This window comes from Pipistrellus kuhlii, unplaced genomic scaffold (genome assembly GCF_014108245.1).
Source record: "Pipistrellus kuhlii isolate mPipKuh1 unplaced genomic scaffold, mPipKuh1.p scaffold_m20_p_94, whole genome shotgun sequence".
Lineage (NCBI taxonomy): Eukaryota > Metazoa > Chordata > Mammalia > Chiroptera > Vespertilionidae > Pipistrellus > Pipistrellus kuhlii.
Genome location: NW_023425600.1, coordinates 576314 through 595769, shown reverse-complemented (window position 1 = coordinate 595769; position 19456 = coordinate 576314). Strand labels below are relative to the sequence as shown.

At 47.3% G+C, this 19456-nt stretch overlaps 1 protein-coding gene and 1 long non-coding RNA gene across 3 annotated transcripts in view; one reads left to right on the top strand and one right to left on the bottom strand.

The window, feature by feature from the left end:
• Positions 1 to 4403: 4403 nt before the first annotated feature.
• On the bottom strand, positions 4404 to 7218 carry LOC123651944. Its single transcript, XR_006740958.1, has 2 exons — positions 7110 to 7218; positions 4404 to 4744 (listed from the first exon to the last, which is right to left on the bottom strand). It is a non-coding gene; the product is annotated as an uncharacterized LOC123651944 (long non-coding RNA).
• The window catches only part of ESYT2 (extended synaptotagmin 2), a 67278-nt gene continuing 53886 nt past the window's right edge, over positions 6065 to 19456 (top strand). For both annotated transcript variants that reach the window (XM_036428854.2, XM_036428853.2), the window contains exon 1: positions 6065 to 6480. In XM_036428854.2, coding sequence (XP_036284747.1) covers positions 6169 to 6480 — 312 coding nt within the window. In that variant the 5' untranslated portion in view covers positions 6065 to 6168. The remainder of the gene's footprint in view (positions 6481 to 19456) is intronic.

Genomic DNA, 19456 nt, shown 5'->3' with positions numbered 1-19456 from the left:
GACAAAACGAACATCATCCAGAACCACAAAAAAGCTGGCTGAGTGGAAATTCTACAACTAGAAGGAAAGAGGAAAGCTAACAGAGAATCAGAGGAGCTGCAAAAGGCTAAGATATGGAGACAGGTGCATGGCAGAATGCCTGGCTGGCTTTCTCTAGTGGGAAGGAGACAAAAGCTCCCAACTGCGCTGAACCCCATTCTGACTGCACTGAACCCCAGGCCTGGGTGAAACCCTGTGAACCCAGGCTTATACGGGGGGAATCTGGACTGTCAGGAAACTCAGGGGAGCCTTGAAAGGCAGAGGTCTAGAGGTACAGGAGCAAGTGCACGCAGAGTGGACTGACTGCTGAGTGCCACTGGCTTTCCCTAGTGGGTGGGAAATGAAAGCTTCCCCACCTCACTAAACTCCAGTTCTGGGTGAGAATCTGGAAATCCAGATTCATTGGGTGAGAAACTGGACTGTCTGGCAGCGGGCGAAACTCGAGGGCGGCTTACTCTTAGAGGTGCTTGCAGTGATTACCAAGGGACACTGAGACGCAGATCCATCATAGGGCAGGGATGACAGGAAACCAAGACTGTTTGTTCAACCCTGAGAATTTGCCCCATCCAAGCTGAGCAGAGGCTTTTGCAATTTTTTCAAGTCTGGTCCCATAAAGCTGTCTCCAGCACAGAAGGTCTCCTGGCTGAACCTAACAGCCAATTGGCCTAAAGGTCAATTCCTCCCAGTGACACCAACATCAACCAAGACTTAACTAAAATAAGGCTGTACACATAGTCCACAAAGGGGTGCACCAAGAGTGTCTCTATCCCTCTCTCTTCCTCTCTGTAAAAAATCAATTTAAAAAAAAATTTTTTAATTTTTTTTTTTTAAATTTTTTAAAAAGCGTGTCCACCTCAGGTAACTGGGGAGGCTGACCCACTGGGCCATATAGGAAACCTAGCACACAAAGGTACCCTACCAAATCAAGGAAGCAACAAAAATGTGGAGACAAAGAAATAGATCACAAACAAAAGAAATTGAGGAAAACAAACAACTGGATATAGAATTTAAAACCATGGTTATAAGGTTTTTCAAGAATTTCCTAGAAAAGGCATTGGAAAGACCCTCAAGGATATGAAATTTAGCAAGACCCTCAAGGATATGAAAAAGGACCAACTAGAAATAAACATACACTGACTGAAATAAAAAATATTATACAGAGATCCAACAGCAGATTAGAGGAATGCAAGAATCAAGTCAAAGATTTGAAATACAAAAAAACAAAAAACATTCAACTGGGAAAGCAAAAAGAAAAAAGAATTCAAAAAGTTGAAGATAGTGTAAAAAGCCTCTGGGACAACTTCAAGCATACCAGCATCAGAATTATGGGGTTCCCAGAAGAAGAGAGAGAGCAAGATACTGAAAACCTATATGAAGAAATAATGACCGAAAACTTCCTCCACCTGGTGAAAGAAATAGACTTACAAGTCCAGGAAGAGCACAGAACTCCAAACAAAAGGAATCCAAAGAGGAACACACCAAGACACATCATAATTAAAATGCCAAGGGCAAAAGCAAAGAGAGAATATTAAAAGCAGCAAGAGAAAAACAGTTAGTTACCTACAATGGAGCACCCATAAGACTGTCAGCTGATTTCTCAACAGAAAGTATGCAAGCCAGAGGGAGTGGCAAGAAATACTTAAAGTGATGAATAGCAAGAAGCTACAACCAAAATCACTCTACCCAGCAAAACTATCATTCAGAATTGAAGGTCAGATAAAGAGCTTCACAGATAAGAAAAAGCTAAAGGAGTTCATCCTCACCAGTATTATGAAATGCTGAAAGGTATTCTTTAAGAAGAGGAAAAAGAGGTAAAGATAAAAATTATGAACAACAAATACATATCTATCAACGAGTGAATCTAAAAATCAAGTGAATTAATAATCTGATGAACAGAATAAACTGGTGAATATAATAGAATTAGGGGCATAGGGACTGAAAATTCTCAGGGGGAAAGGGGTGTGAGGGGGTGTGGGAAGAGATTGGACAAAAATCATACACCTATGGATGAGGATAGTGGGGGGGAGGTAAGGGTAGAGGGTAGGTTGGAAACCCGGTAGAGGGGCACCAGACCAAGGCAGGGCACCAGTCCTGGTGGAGGGGGAAGAGGAACAAATATAATAATCTGAACAATAAAGATTTATTTAATTTAAACAGAAGGCAGCACTTTATATATATATATATATATATATATATATATATATATATATATATATATATATAATAAAAGGCTAATATGCAAATAGACCAAATGGCAGAACAACCAATCAGTGGCTATCATGTACTCTCACCACCAGGGGGCGTAGGCAGAACATGGCAGGCGTTGGCCATCACGGGATGGTGGAGCAGGTGAGTAGGGGCACCAGACCAAGGCAGGGCACCAGTCCCTGTCCTTTGCTTTCATCAGGCAAGCCTCTGGTGGTTACTGAAAATTCTTTGCTACCACTCACCACAGTCCCACCTGGCGCTTGCACCTGCTGCTGGTGCTGGCCCTGCTACACCCGGTGCTGGTGCTGGAGTCGCCACTCGTACCCACTGCCAGTGCTAGCTCCACTAGTACCTGCAACCAGCACCAGAGCCACCGCTTGCACTCGCTGCCAGTGCCCAGAGCTGGTTCTAATCACTCAACTCCATCAGCAGTTGTGAGCAGCGACTCCTGGCCCTGATTCTCCACCTTCCCCTGCTCCTCGGGGGAGATCGGGGCAGCAGCCAGCACACACACACACCCACTGCTGGTGCCAGCCCCATTTGCTCTGCACCATCAGTGGGTGGGAGCAGGGTCGGAACTGTCAGTGTGTGGGAACAGCAGCAGCAGGAGTGGGCTGCCTGCAGACAGGGGACTGGGGGCCATGGTGGGAGGGGCTGGGCAGGATCGTGGAGAATGGGTAGAGACCTGCCCCTGTTCTTGCAGCCCACAGTTCCTTTCAAGGTACACAAATTCGTGCGCTGGGCCCTTAGAGAGAGAGAGAGAGAGAGAGAGAGAGAGAGAGAGAGAGAGAGAGGGAGAGAGAATTGATTTTAGAGAAGAAGGGAGAGGGAGAGAGATAGAAACACCAATGATGAGAGAGAAGCATTGATCTGCTGCCTCCTGCATGCCTCCTTCTGGGGATCGAGCTTGCAACCAAGGCATATGCCCTTGACTAGATTAGTACCTGGGACCCTTAAGTCCACAGGCCAACACTCTATCCATTGAGCCAAACCAGCTGGGGCCACAAGGCAGCACTTCAATCTAAAAACAGAAAGGAATGAGAGTAGACACTGCCTTCACAGCTTGTTGTTGTTGCTAATCCTCACCCAAGGATATTTTTTCCATTTATTTTTTATTTTTTATTTTTAGAGAGTGGAAAAATGGGGGAGACACAGAGAGAAACATTGATGTGAGAGAAACACATTGATTGGTTGCCTCCCACACGGCCCAGGCTCGAGGATAGAGCCTGCAACCCATGCAGCTGCCCTCAACTGGAATTAAACCCGCGGCCCTTCGTTCTGCGGGTGTACACTCTAACAACTGAGCCAACCCAGCGAGGGCCACAGTTTTGTTCTAGAACATGCACAATTATGCTCCCCTTTCCTCTGAGAAACCAGAGCCTTTCATTGGAGAACTATTTGCACAGAAGAGAAGGAAACAGGTAACATGAAGGTCATGGAGATTGAGGCGTAGGAAGAATAAAATACTAATGAGGACCTAAGATCTGAGCTGGGCCTGTTATTGTCAAGGTGCAGAGAGATGTGCTCTGCCTTCTGGCGTAACCAAATACAGGGAGGTGGGCTCACAAAGGCAGCCCAGGCCGGAGGCTGATGGACACTTCTCTTCCATTATTTTACATCCCTGGGCCCCGGATCAAAGACTTCATCGCACCTGTGCAGGATTCCTTATGTGTTCACACATCTTATCTATAGGATGTGATTCTACAACTCTCCAGAGGAAAGGCTCATGCTCCTGTGTGTTAACAAGGCAATGCTGGTGAGGTCGCAAACGAGTCATGAGTAAGGGCGGCATCTGAGCATTAAACTGTTGCACAGGAAGAGTTGAGACCCACCATTTTACACACAGCGGTGAGCAAAAGTAGGTTGACAGTTTTTCATACAGAAAATAGTATAATAATTAATAAATAACAATACAAGAACAAACTGTTTCTGGTACTCCCAACTGTAGCCCTACTATTGCCTATCCCCTGTATTTACAGCTTACATAATGTAATTCGGTGAAGAGCAAGGGAAAACTACTTCATTTGTTTCAGATTTAGCACCTTCCACTGAAGTTGAGTGTTCTAGACCCTAGATCAAGGATTTTATGAGATATGTATTTATGTCTCCATAGCAACACATACACATACACACATTATTATATACAGACTCACAGATGAAGGGAGGAGATAGATTTATTCATTCAATACTCGCTATGCCAGGCAGTGTGTCAGCTTAAAGATATGCTGATAATGCTAATAAATGTGGTTCTTGCTCTCAAGGAACTTAAAGCCTAATGGAATTACTAATGAGACTTGGCAAAGTTAGGAATGCATGCCAACACAATCCCCCAGCCAGACTCATGATAGGAAGTCTGATTCCTCTGATCTAACGGTCTGATTGCAGCTTAGTCTTTAGTTGGCAGCCCTCTTCCTCTTACACAGCAAGTGGTCTATGGGACAGCACTGCTTTGTCCCGAGGGCACCAGGCTTTGTCCTGCAGCCACTGTGTAGAATCCCTGCAATATGCAAGGAAGAACACATGTCAATCACGAGTGTAAAAACAAGTAAGCATGTTCTGTTTCTCTCCTATAGTCCTTGCTCTTCCTGAAGTTGGTAATTCAAGGCTATAAGAAACAGGTTTAAAGAGTAAGAGAGAGGTTAAAAAACAGCCCTGTCTATATAAATGTAATTAAAATTTCCTTGGAAGTCAGTGCATATGCTGAAGGACAGTTAACTCGGAAGTACTGGTTGAATTTCCTGGAAAATAAAGTGATCAGAGGCTACTGTGCTTCTCAGAAATCACAAGCCAGGTCTACGCGAGTCCTTCAGCACTGAGTAGCCAGGACCTTCTCCCAGGGAAGCTGAGCAGCATCCTGCCTGGAGCCGGAATACCACTTTCGTGCCAGCATCGCCTCCGACACGTTAGCTGGGGCCAAAATTCTTGTCTAACACTCAAGCAAAAGGGCCCCATCCTGATGCGTTTTCCTCATGTCTAAGCTGGCTGTGATTTAAAAAAAAACCACAAACCCCACATCTTGCCTTAGATGGTGTGGCTCAGTGGATAGAGCCTGGGCCTGCAGACTGAAGAGTCCCAGGTTCCGGCCAAAGGCACATGCATGCCCTGGTTGAGAGCTCCATCCAAAGTAGGGGCCTGCAGGAAGCAGCCGATCAGTGGTTCTCTGTCATCATTGATGATTCTCTCTCGCTCTCTCTCTAAAATCAGTAAAAATATACATTAAAAAACACACACAAAAACAACACATCTTTATGCTGTGGCATCATCCGCACGACTAGAGCGATAACTGCTTTGCTTTAGGGCGCTGCACTATCAACCACTCAGGAGCACGATTTTTAACGTTAAAAGTATAGGAGACAGCCTCTCCCCCAAACCTGCGGGTGGAAGGAACCCGCAGAAGCGCGCACTGCTCCTTCCACACCAGCCGTCCAGGAGCCGCACCCCGGCGACCCACCCGCCCTCCGGCCCCTGGTCAGGCGGCGACAGAGCCGTCCCCAAGCCCAGGGTGCTCCGCAGCCGGTGCCGCACAGGCCACTGCCCAGCCGGCAGCCCAGCCCGCAATCACGCTCCGCCGGGAGGCAGCAAGAGACCGCGCCCCGACCCCGGGCCCAGCGCCGGGCGTCCCACGCTGGGCTCCGCCCGCCCGGAGGCCGGCCCACCAGGTGGAGAGGGAGCCACCAGCCCCGCCAAGGCCTCCCACCGCCCCGCCCACTCAAGCCCCGCCCACAACCGCTTCACGCACCCACCCCGCCCACCCCGGGAGTGCCGTGCGCCCAGCCCGGGCCCCGCCCCGCCTCCTGCGCGCTGACGTCACACGCAGCCTGCAGGCGGCCGGGAGGCGTCCCCTCAGAGGGGCGCTGGTGCTCGGCTGGAGGCACCTCGGCTGGGACCGGACGCGCTGGTAGAGCGGCTGGGCGGCGGACGATGAGAGACGCCGGGGGCCCGGGCCTGGTGGCCGACGCCGCACGGGCCGAGCCGGCTGGCGCGGCGCTGAGCGTGGACGTGGTGGGGCTGCTGGCGCAGCTGGCCCGCAGCTTCGCGCTGCTGCTGCCGGTGTACGCGCTGGGCTACCTGGGCCTGAGCTTCAGCTGGGTGCTGCTGGCGCTGGCGCTGCTCGCCTGGTGCCGGCGCAGCCGCGGCCTCAAGGCCACGCGCCTGTGCCGCGCACTGGCGCTGCTGGAGGACGAGGAGCGCGCCGTGCGCCTGGGGGTGCGCGCCTGCGACCTGCCGGCCTGGGTGAGTACGGCCCGACCCGCGGACCTGCCGACCCGCGTGCTCCCCGCCTGGTTCGCCGACCCCGCTCCTGCCCCCTTCCTGCTGGGTCTGGGGTGAGCGCCGGCGCGGGTCCAGCCGCGTCCCAAGTCTAGACCCCACTGACCTGTGGGCTCGCGTGCCCGCCCCTGCTGACCGCCCGTCCGTGTGCGCCTCGCCTCCACCCGTCCCGCCGCCGGAGGCGCGCCGCCCCGCCCTGCCGCCTACCATCCGGGTCGGGTGTCCGCTCCGCTGCCGCCCCCACCTGCCCACGCCGGTGTGTCCGCACCACCGGCTTCCCGGTCGGGTAGGGGCCGGTGTCGGTCCGGATCGTTGTCCGCGCGCTCGCCTGCGGCCCCGCAGCCCCTCCCGAAGGCGCCTTCCCTCGCCGCCGCCTCCCGCCGCGCCGTGGCTGGACCTGGGGGGGTGTGTGGGGGGCTCCGGGCGGCGGGGAGCGGCTTCCCCGGAGCCCGACCCCACCTGCGCCGCTGGAGGAGGGAGTGGCCTCGGGTGCCAACGGGGAAGTCGGTGTTTCTTCCCCAGGAGAGTAAGAGCTGGGGGCCCCGAATCAGACTTGCCGGAAGTAGCAGTATTTTAAGATAAGTAATGCTCACATCAGGGTTGATGTAAACTTCAAGTGAAAATGGCCAGCCGTGTGTCCAAAGGGTCATTTCCTCTTGGAGGAGAAAGGGCTTGGAGACCAAGAGGAAGCAGGAGGCCCCGAGGTCGCAAGCAGCGGGGCCCCTGGGCCGGGCACTGAGGGCGCGGCTGCCTGCAGGTGAGGGACAGCAGCTGCAGGAGGAACCGGAGGGCGGGCAGGCCTGTGGCACAGTATTTTGGAGAATGAAGTCACTAGAAGCAGGAAGGAGGAGGGGGTGCCCTTCGGATTTGCAGGAGTTCTCGCAGACAGCGTCTAGTGTCTGTGCCGGAAAGAAGCTAAATCACCAAAGCAGCAGGCCTCAGAGGGCTCAAATTCACAGGAACCCATGTGCTGACTTTCATATTTGGTCATCAAGCTGTTGGCTAATATCAGTTGGCTTATAAAAATCCTTGTGAAATGCACAGTTTTCACATACTAAATGAACAAATAACAGTTCCTACCATACTGGAGGGAGGAATGAATTTATATTTTCTCCAAAAATTTCACTTGTTTATTCCAAATTTGCATTTGCAGTTATATCACACACACACACACACACACACACACACACACATACACACACACTTAAACATACCCGCATTGCTTAGAAAACATCTGGAAATATTCACATGCAACTTGACAAAGCACTAGGGGGTTGGAATTGGAGGGGGATTTTTTTTTTAATAAACTTTTATTGTTCATATTATTACAAAAGTTCCTCATTTTTTCCCCCCTCCACCAGGTTCCCACCCCACCCTCTGCCCTTTCCCCACCCCCCATTGTCTTCATCCATAGGTGCACAGTTCAGTCTCTTCCCGCACCCCCCACTCCTTTTTCCTTGAGAATCAGCAGTCCACTCCTTGAGGGGGATTTTTTTTTTTAAGGAAAATCTTTTTTATACATTTAAAAACTTTTAATTATAGTTCATGTACAGTTTTATACCTTTTTATTATCATAATAAAAACCAGTGGATTACATTGTCTGAAAGAATGTCTGCTATTCTGCTTTAGCTAGGGATCAAAGCAACAATAGAAGATTTCTGTATTAGTAGTATTATTGATTTTTAAGTGCATACTTGGGTTCTTGGGGTTCTGAACTTTGGGCTGGTATTTTGCTTTGAATGAGATATATTTGTACACATTTTCTTTTCTTAAATATTTTTTTGTTGATTTCAGACAGGAAGGGAGAGGGAGAGAGATAAATATCAATGGTGAGAGCATCATTGATCTGCTGCCTCCTGAATGACCCCTACTGGGGATCCAGCCTGCAACCTGGGCATGTGCCCTGATGAGGAATCAAACTATAACCTCCTGGTTCATAGGTTGATGCTCAGGTGCTGAGCCACCCTTGGTGGGGCTGCACTCATTTTCATAATAGTTTGATTCCTAGCAGGATTGGAAGCAGAGGGAAATATGAATCAATGTGGTACCCACTTCCAACCCTGCTTTTGGATATGTTCATTTACAGTTTTTTATTTTATTTAGTAAAGTAAAAATTTACACTAAATATGAAAAATAATATAATTAAAGAATATTACTTTGAGAAAAAGTATATATTGTTTTTAATTAAGGCTACTAATATGTGAAAAATACCTCTCATTTAATATGTTGTAATTCTGTAAGACTTTGGTCCTGCAGCTTCATTGTAAACTGTATTCATCGCTCCTCTAAAAAAAAATTATTCACAAAAAGAAAAGGCCTGGTAAGTTTGAATTAATGGGTTAAGGATGGCCTTTTTTGTTGGACATACCAGTGTCTAACCTGTGTTGTAAAGTTTAGACTATGGGGGAAGAATATTCTTGAAGAGTTTTTGTGTAGATAAATAAGAACAGTATATATTTTCATTTAGTTGAAAAATTAGAATTTGGTAGGGTGCATTCTGCCCCTTTCCTGTTTTTTTTTTCTGCTGCCAATAAATGCTAATTCTATGGCTGCAGATAAGTAGAGACCCAAACCTGTCCTGTTCCTCAGTTGTCCGGACAGTTGGTTTCATTATCTGACACTTCTTCTATACATGTACCAGCTCTTCTTTGGAGGGAGCTCTCTTATCCTCATCCTGGGATGTTCAGGAGAATTTAACACCAGCCAACATTGAATATGGATAGTCTAAGAACCAAAATAACAAAACAAAAGAATGTACTCTGGTCTCATATAATAGGACAAATATTTGCTTTTATTCTCAATGTTAAACATTGACTTACACTTTATGGAAATTTTGTGAAGACACAGTATTTGTTGTAGCTAAATCAAGAACCAGTTTAGCTCTTTTAAACTGTGGTTGCAATTTTACCACTTAGATCCCAGAGTGATATTGTGCTCTGAGAAAAGGTTAGAGACCTCCTCAAGGCTGTGGAGGGGACACGGATGCTCTTTGGATTCTTGTTCACACACACGCTGCTGCTGCAGTTCAGAGAGGGAGTGACTGAGTATAGCAATGCTTGTGTTGTGGGGTTTAAATGCTTCATTAAGGTAGAAACGAATAAAGCAGTCAATATCTGCCTCACTTTACTTTTCAAGATCGGAGAATATAGAGCTAGGACCGAACTATAAATAATTTAAATAAATATGAGTTAAACACATGTAACATATTTATATTAAATTAACATACTGCATTAATTACCTATATATATAAAAAGCCAGCGACCAGAAGGCTGTAACAGCCAGAACAACCGGCCAAAACAACTGGTCACTATGACGCCCACTGCAGCCAAGGAAGGGCTTGATCAGTTGTGGGGCCGACTGGCCAACCTTCAGCCCCTCTCCCTGTCGCCCCCCATTGCCCCCCCCAATCAATCAGGTGGGGCCTGCTGGCCCAGCAACCACAGCCCCTGCCAACAGCCGGCCCTGACCCCAGTTGTCCCCCAACCCCAATCTGGAGTGGGGCCTGCTGGCCTGGCACTGATTAGGCCCTGATTGTGCACCGGGCCTCTAGTATTTTATTTTATAAAATATACTAGATAAATATATTTTATAAATATACTAGAGGCCCAGTGCACAAAATTTGTGCACGGGGAGGGGGTGCCCCTCAGTCCAGCCTGCACCCTCTCCAATCTGGGACCCCGTGAGAAATGTCCAACTACCTAGTTCTTACACAAATAATGTAAATGGGCGATTGGACATCCCTCTCAAAATCCAGGACTGCTGGCTCCCAACCTCTTGCCTGCCTCTGCCTGATTGCCCCTACCTGCTTCTGCCTGCCAGCCTGATCAACACCTAACTGCTCCCCAGCCACCCGATTGCCCTAACTGCCCTTCCCTGCTGGCCTGGTTACCCCTAACTGCCCTCCCCTGCCAGTCTGGTCACCCCTAACTGTCCTTGCCGCTGGCCTGATCGCCCCCAACTGCCCTCCCCTGCAGGCCTGGTCCCCCCCAACTGCCCTTCCCTGCCAGCCTGATCAACACCTAACTGCTCTCCTGCTGGCCTGATCGTCCCCAATTGCCCTCCCTTGACAGCCCAGTCATTCCCAAATGCCCTCCCCTGCATATTCCCTCTTTATTAGATAGGGGTTTTTTCTTTAACATATTGGACAGCCCTAACTGGTTTGGATCAGTGATGGAGCAAAGTCCTGCAGACTCAAGGGTCCCAGGTTTAATTCCGGTCAAGGCTATGTACCTTGGTTGGGGGCATATATACCCAGTGGGGACTGTGCAGAAGGCAGCTGATCGATATTTCTTTCTCATCGTGTTTCTAGCTCTCTATCCCTTTACCTTCCTCTCTGTAAAACATCAATAAAATATATATATAAAAATGAAACATTTAAGCCGAAACTGGTTTGGCTCATGGATAGAGCGTCGGCTTGGGGACTGAAGGGTCCTGGGTTCGATTCCGGTCAAGGGCATGTACCTTGGTTGTGGGCGTATACCCACTAGGAGGTGTGCAAGAGGCAGTTGATCAATGACTCTCATCGATGTTTCTAACTCTGTATCTCTCTCCCTTCCTCTTTATATAAAATCAATAAAATATATATTTTTTAAAATGAAACATTTAAGATTCCTCCATATCTGCCTGGCTGGTGTGACTCAGTGGCTGAGAACCCAGGCTGGGCCGGAGGGGGTCTCTGCATGGGTGCTGGTGCTGCTGCCAGCCTGAGACCCAGGCTGGGGGTGTGGACCCAAACCACAACTTGGTGCTGGAGCATTCCCAAGTGGCTGCACTCATAGGCTCAGAGTGGCCAGGGGGTGTTCTGGGACCCCTGCCACTCAGGGCCTATGAGCCTACAGGCTAGGAGCAGCCTGGGTCTGGAGAATGTTCCTGTTGCCTGGGAAACCCCAGCCTCCCTCCTGTTCTCTGTGGCCATAGCCATCTTGGTTGGGTTTATTTGCATACTCACTCTGATTGGCTGGTGGGTGTGGCTTGTGAGTGTAGTGGAGTGATGGTTAATTTACATATTACTCTCTTATTAGGTAGGATTTTATTTTATTTTTATTTTTAATATATTTTATTGATTTTTACAGAGAAGGAAGGAAAGGTATAGATAGTTAGAAACATCGATGAGAGAGAAACATCGATCAGCTGCCTCCTGCACATCCCCCATTGGAAATGCGCCCGCAACCTAGGTACATGCCCTTGACCGGAATCGAACCCGGGACCTTTCAGTCTGCAGTCCGACGCTCTATCCACTGAGCCAAACCGGTTTCGGCGAACCCGGGACCTTTCAGTCCACAGGCTAACACTTGATCCACTGAGGCAAACTGATTTCAGCAAAACTATTCTTAAATATATATATATTTTATTGATTTTTACAAAGAGGAAGGGAGAGGAATAGTCAGAAACATCAATGAGAGACAAACATCCATCAGCTGCCTCCTGCACACTCCCCGCTGGGGATGTGCCCGCAACCAAGGTACAATACATGCCCTTGACCAGAATTGAACCTGGGACCCCTCAGTCCACAGGCTGATGCTCCATCCATTGAGCCAAACTGGTCAGGGCTATCCTAAAAACTAATTGTATGCTTTAAATGAGGGAGTTGTATGATACTTGAATTATATCTTAATAGCACTGTTAAAAATGTAGGCATTGGATTTTTTTAAAAAATAAAGAAGTGAAAAGGGTGACCAACTATAGTTCAGATAAAGCCACACATACCTTCTTGCCTATAGAATTCCAGCTAAAAATTTTTTTTTAAAGTTGTGACCTTTTTCTTTGAGCAAATCTTTTTTTTTTTTTTAATATATTTTATTGATTTTTCACAGAGAGGAAGAGAGAGGGATAGAGAGTCAGAAACATCAATAAGAGAGAATCATCGATCAGCTGCCTCTTGCACACCCCCTACCGGGGATGTGCCCGCAACCAAGGTACATGCCCTTGACCGGAATCGAACCCAGGACCTTTCAGTCCGCAGGCCGATGCTCTATCCACTGAGCCAAACCGGTCTCGGCTTCCAGCTAAAACTATTAAAAATGATTATACGGCCCTGGCTTTGTACTTCATTTGGTTAGAGCAGTGGTCTGCAAACTCATTAGTCAACAGAGCCAAATATCAACAGTACAATGATTGAAATTTCTTTTGAGAGCCGAAAACCGACTTCTGCACATGAGCTATGAAGTTTCAATCACATTGTACATGCGCGCTGCACGTGGTGTTTTGTGGAAGAGCCACACTCAAGGGGCCAGAGAGCCGCATGTGGCTCACGAGCCACAGTTTGCCGACCACTGGGTTAGAGCATCTATCCGACACTTCAAGGCTGCGGATTCAATACCCGGTCAGAGCATTTGCAAGAATCAACTAATGAGTGCATAAATAATTGGAACAACAAATAGATGTGTCTGTGTTTTCCTCTCTCAAAAAAAATTTATTGTTCCAACTTAAATTTGGAGACATTTACATTTTAGAAAATATTTAAGGGGTGGGCTTAGGAATTAAAAAGTAAGTAAATATTTTACATTAGACCTAATGTTACTTTAAACATTATTGGCTAAACAAACAAATTCTAATTGAATAGCAAAAGAAATCATGCTTTGTAGATATAAATAGCCTAAATTTGTGGGTTAACCCTTACCTTTAATTCAAGGTTAGCAGTACATACTTATATCTATTTGAGAAGTTGGTTTGTTTTATTTTAGATACATTTGAATATAGCATGATGTTAGAATGCACTGTTTGTGATCTTTTGGATTTATGTTTTGTTAAATGGTTTGCAGCTGCCTCCATGAGTTCCTTCCCGCGTTGAAAGATCTGTGCGCTATAGAGGTCCTGCCGCCTCAGTGTGCTCTTTCAGACACGCCCTCCCCTCACCGTAGCCTGAGGGGTGCATGGAGACATGTGTGCGGACATTTAAGAGTAGAAGGGCATGACATTCTCCTAGGATTGGGAAACCAGGGCCATGTGCCAGTATTGCAGAGGCTCGGGACTTACTCAGAACCCAGGGCTGAGGAGTGGCTGTGCCCAGACTTGCAGCCCTCCCAGTCCCAGGGAGTCCGCCCTGGGCGTGAGTGGTGGGATGGAGTGTCTGGTCGTTGGAGGAGGAGAGAGAGTGACGTCTTCAGAACTAAGCTTGTGAGATCAGGAACTGGAACCCCCGTGCAGTGCTGTAGAGTTCTCGTCTCGCTTCAGTTGCCACAGAATGTGCAGCCAAGTCTGTTGCTGGCTGCTGTGCTCTGCATCACTGAGGTCTCGGAGCACAACCGCCTCTCTGCCAATACCCTTTCCTCCTGCCCTTAACCACAGAGTCACCGCCTGTTGCATCTTATTGGTTACATCATGTAATAAGGTTGTATCTAATTGGTTAATTCTTGGTCCCAGAAATCCTTACTCAAGTATAGGCACCTGATTTTTTGGGAGCCAAAAGGATAGGTAATTACTATTATTATTATTATTATTTTGTAAATCAGTCAAAATAATGCCTTTTTCTTTTTCTTTTTTCTCTTTTTGATCATATTGGCAGAAAGTATGTTTTTCTTTTTTTTAATTTTTTAAAAATATATTTTATTGGTTTTTTACAGAGAGGAAGGGAGAGAGAGAGAGAGAGCTAGAAATGTTGATGAGAGAGAAATATTGACCAGCTGCCTTTTGCACACCCCCTACTGGAGATATGCCCACAACCAACGCACATGCCCCTGACCGGAATCGAACCTGGGACCTTTCAGTCCGCAGACCGACGCTCCACCACTGAGCCAAACCGGTTTCAGCAGAAAGTATGTTTTTCAATGTGTTACAGAATTTTAGTGATTTGCTTATTTGTATCATGAGATGAAAAAGATTGAAAATCACTAATCTAATTCGTTGCAATTAAAACCTAAGTATGGAAATTTGAATAGTAGCATTTTGATTTGGATTCATGACAAATGACCAGATTGTCTTACGTGTTTTAGTAAAGGAGATGAGAAGACAGAGTTCCTGTTCTTGGACTCATTTTAACTTGTGAGATCGATGGAACTTATGCCAGAACCTCACCTTTAAATCAAGACTGTCTAATAATTATATGAGTTTTCTTTCTTTTAGCAGTTACAGAATGTCTAAGTGACTTTAGAATTTAAAAAATATGCTTCAGTCTTTGAAAAATATCTGTAGACGTGCATCGTTAGTAAGGTAGTGAGTCTCTTGACCTTAATATTGTGATCAGAGTTGTCGATGGTTCTGTCGGGCAAAGATGTGTCCCTGTGTTTACTGTGCCACTGAATGTTAGTCCTGGCTTAAGCTCCTTCCACACATGCACCGAAACTTGAACCACCCTTCAAAGACAAGTGATGGGTGACAGTACGTCCAGCATCGCAGATACATTGTCTGCAATTACAGCAGGCCTCCGTACAATTCCTTAGGCATGTCCAGGCATGTCCGTTCTTTTAGAGAGCTAGAAACTATTGCTTTTCAGATAATTCAGACTGCTCTGCTACTTTTAGGAGATATGCTGGGATAAATACGCCCTAGTTTTTAATGTTTATTTTACTCCTTCCCAAGTGACAGAAATGGGGGGTCATCACCCCACCAGGAGACAGCAGTGATTGTTGACGTTGAACGCCCTCCAGGCAGTGTTTGACAGAGCAGCACCTGCGCACGTGCCCTCTGCGGCTCTCGCTGCTCAGCCAGCTCTCCTGTCAGCAGCCAGTTCTGATTTTGATGTTGGTTTGAGATGACAGGAGACAGCATCACATTCACCCTAACTGGTAGCTGTGGTCAGCGCCTAAAGGAGAGGTCGTGTCTGGTCACTTGTGGCCTCAGATAAAGACTGCGGGGATGCTAGTGCTGCTTCGGATTCCCAGTGGAGTTCTTGTTTTTCTCTCGCACAGAAAGCACCTGGGAGCTGTGTCAGTGTTCCCAGCAGGAGAGCCTCAGCCAGACGGTTTGCAGCACTGGCCCTCTCAGGCTCTTTGCTCCCGTTGCTATGCTGTGTCCTCCCAGGTACAGCAGTCTGTTCCGGCGAGGCAGGCACACACCATTGAGGAAATGATAACTGGATTTTGAAAAAGATTAATTGCTTTATTTACTTGTGAATTGATTATCTACTTTTATGTAGACTTGAAATAGAGAAACCTACTTATTTTGTGCAATTTCTTTTGGCCTTACAAAGCAGTAATCTGACTAGGATTGACAGGTTCTGAGAGAGACATTCTCTCCCACCCTTTAAATCTTGAATAGTTTCTTCTCTCTAGCAGCTGTTAGGAGAAAGCATCCCAGTGTCTTAGGGAAAAGCATGGTGTTGAGATTTCCTGACCCTGTTTTTCCTCTTTCCTTATACTCTGAAGCTATGGAAAAGGTGAGGGGCAGACTGGGACTGGGGGTTTTGAGGAAAGAGAGAGATGGCTTACATTACTCCTGTGGGAAATGGGTTAAAGAAGTTTAAGTATGAAAAGGTCAGAGGGCGCACATTTATGTCCTTTTACATTTGCGTCCTTTTCTCCTGATGCTCTGGAACAGCGAGCCTGTGGGAGTCTCAGAGCTCTGCCCTGTGTGCCAGAGAGGTCGCATGCACAGCGCCAATGGCTTAGAGCCAGAACTTAAAACAGTCCTTGTATGTGAGGGTTTGGGCCACTATCAGTATTTAATGTGCACAAGTACACAAGATGAGGAAATTGTAATGACTTTCTCCGGGCCCACTCGACCTTACCTCAGCAAGCCACACTCCGTGATCCTGTGTCTGTGCTTGGAAGCACCGTGCGGAGGGCTGTAGGTGTCTCATTGATCCCAGGCACCGTGAGCCAGGACAAGAGGAATGGGGGAACAGAAGGCAGCTGGACACACTGGCCCGCAATACAGCAGGTACAGGTCACCTCCCGAGAGAAGGTCTGGGCCTCAGTGGTATTTCAGTTCCGGGACCAGAAAGGAGCAGAACCCGGTGGCAGTGAGTAGCGAGGCCCTGCCCTGGCACTGACCTTGAGAGAGCACCCCTGGGAAGCTGGTGCATGTTCTGCTGCAGCCTCCCCAGCCCTCCCCTCATGTCCCGCCTGCAGGAGAGAGAAACCCTCCAGACGAGGGACCCAGCACGCGCTCTCCTCTGGGGACATGCCCTTGCCATTCCCTTCCCTGCTTCTCCCCTCGCTGGACTGTGTCCTGAACGTGGAAGGACCCAGGGCAGCAGTGAGCAGTGGCAGCTCATCCTGCCATGTAAGTCCACGTGGACTTGGGCACAACTCCCGCGTGGTGCAGGAAGGTGGTGTCTGGGGTTGATGATGAGGGGACAGTCCTCCCTCCGTGTACTGGGCGGCTGGTGAGGAGGCCCTCAGCCCAGCTGGCAGGTGGGGCTGTGCTAGTGGGGACCCCCCAAGCCCACCCCCAGGCCTAGGGGACACACTCAAAATTGCTGTCTCAGGTGAATTGAATTCCTCCTTCCTTCCCCCAAGATGTGAAAGAATTCTTCCCCAGGGAGCAGGCATTTGTTCCCCTAAGAAGTGGTATTGGTTTGTTTTGGTTACTCCTCCCTTTCTTCAGGGAAGGGGAGAGACAGGGAGAAACATTGATGTGGGAGAGACAGTTGGCTGCCTTAGGCACGGGGATCAAGCAGTAACCCTCAATGGGATGGAACCTGAGACCCTTCAGTCCTCGGGCCACTAATCTCTGAGCCAAACCAGCTCCTCCTTTATTTTTCTCGGATGAGCACCTAAAGAACGATGCAGACATGAGCAGAGCTCAGATCCTTCTTGGAACAAGGAAAAGTAAGAATAAATGAACGGTTAGACCACTTTATTATTTGAGGTTTAATGACATTTGTGTCTAAAGTGACCGTTGTATCCATTTTTCTTTTGAAGGCATTCAATCATTAATGCTTCAGGTGTAAAAGATAATGTGTCTTCATGCTTTCCCAGGCACGGATTGCCTGTTCCTAGATGTTGCTAATGGAGGCATGGTGGACAGCGCCAGTCTGTGCTGCAGGCTGTCCTGCAGCGGGAGGGGTTCAGCTCAGTCCACACAAAGCTGTGGGCTTCGTTTTCAGGGGGTGTTGTGTGAAAAATGTAACTTTACATGTCACCCCATACTACCTTTTAGTGTTCCGAAATGGCAAACAAGGCTTAATTAGAAAACATTACTTAATGTAAGTTTGTTTCCTCCTCTGTACCTCAGCAAGGTTTAACGGGGCTTAGAGCCTCTGGGCCTGATCCCGTATTTCCCTGTGACTTTGAACAGGTGTATTTAATTCCCTGTCAGATGAGCTGCTAATTGTTCAGAGGGTTGTTGTGAGGATGAAACAAGACATTGCATGTAGAGTTCCTGGCATACAGTTAATGTTCTGTCTTTGCATGTTTAATTAATTTTTTTTTAAGCAAAACAACTTTGGTAATATCAGCATATTAGAATCCCAAGTATGCCTTTGTTCTTTTTAAAGATAAGACTTAAAAGATTTCTTGGGTAGTGTCAACTCTTAAAATATAACCAAAAGTTGAACAGTCATGCTGATTACTTCGCCTTTATGGAGCCAATATAAATAAATACGAAAACTTGTTTTATAAGAGGCCTTACAAGGGATATTTAGTGGGGTTTTTTGTTTCTTTTTTTAGTTGAAAGGTTAAGATTTGAAACCAAGTGATAAGTGTTCATGCATTTCTACATGATTTAGAAAATTATTTTCTATTTCTCCTGTATATCCCAGTCTTTGAGATGTTTTTAGTGCTTTAAATTCTGCTTTGTGGAACTTAGTTGATGTTTATGCATATATATTGGTGAGAAGCTGATTTTAAACATCATGGCGCAAAATTAAGATTTGGTAACAGTTCACTTCAGTTTCCACACACTCTTTCGGTGGCACTGGGAGATCAGTGTGAGGTGAGGCCACTAGATTCCACCCCCTGACTTACAGACTATCTCCTCCAGGTCCTCTCCCTCCCCAAGGTAAACAGGGTTTTTAAGTTTTTGTTAATTTTTTATTTTAAGAAATTACAAGCATATATTAACACACACACACACCCTCTTCTCCTCTTGTGAGGAGATAGCTCCTTGGTCGGCAAACTGCGTTTCTCGAGCACATGTGGCTCTTTGGCTCCTTGAGTGTGGCTCTTCCACAAAATACCACGACCTGGCGAGTCTATTTTGAAGAAGTGGCGTTAGAAGAAGTTTAAGTTTAAAAAAATTGGCTCTCCAAAGAAATTTCAGTCGTACTGTTGGTATTTGGCTCTGTTGACTAAGGAGTTTGCTGACTACTGGACTTTAGCCAATTGTACATGGTTTTCCCCATTTTGTATTTTCACTTTAAAACAGGCCCTGGAAATTCTTCCACAGCATCGTCCAGGCGATCCTGGGAAATGCGGTGCCGGCCGCAGCACGCCTTTCACGTGGTGGCAGTCTGCTGCGAGGGCACATTCTGAGAGGGGGGATGCTGGGCCCAGGGTGGACGCATATGGAATTTGGATAGTTCTACTCATCATAGCCCTTTATTGGGAAGGGGTGTGGATGTTAAGTAAAACCAGTCTTGAAATCCTTCTCGTAGTCTTGGGTGAGAGACTGGGTCTGATAAGTGTTTCAGTGTGAATTGCTATTATGTTTGCTGGTTTTTATCAGTTCTTTCAGGACTTGTACTGCATTTAACCTCTGGAGTCTATGTAAATAATAGATGACCATTAAACAGGATTTCCTACTTCTGGCTGTCACCAGAACCTCGTACAATTTAAGGCATGTCATCTGAGCTTCAGGCTTCGCTCTTTGATTGGCGAGTCCCTGTGAGAACATGTTGGGCTCTGTGAACTGTCTGTCTCCACAGCCTTGCCTCGTCCTCAGTGAAAAGTGGTCGAGACCATGGGCACACCGTCTGGCCTTCATCCCATTCTGCGCTGAGGTGTTCTGGGAATGTGGACACTGTTAGTTCCTGTGTGCACATAGTCAGGAATGGATGTGACAGACCTGCACATGCCTGCGGTACACTCAGGAATCGGTCGCCCCTTTTATTTTTGCACGC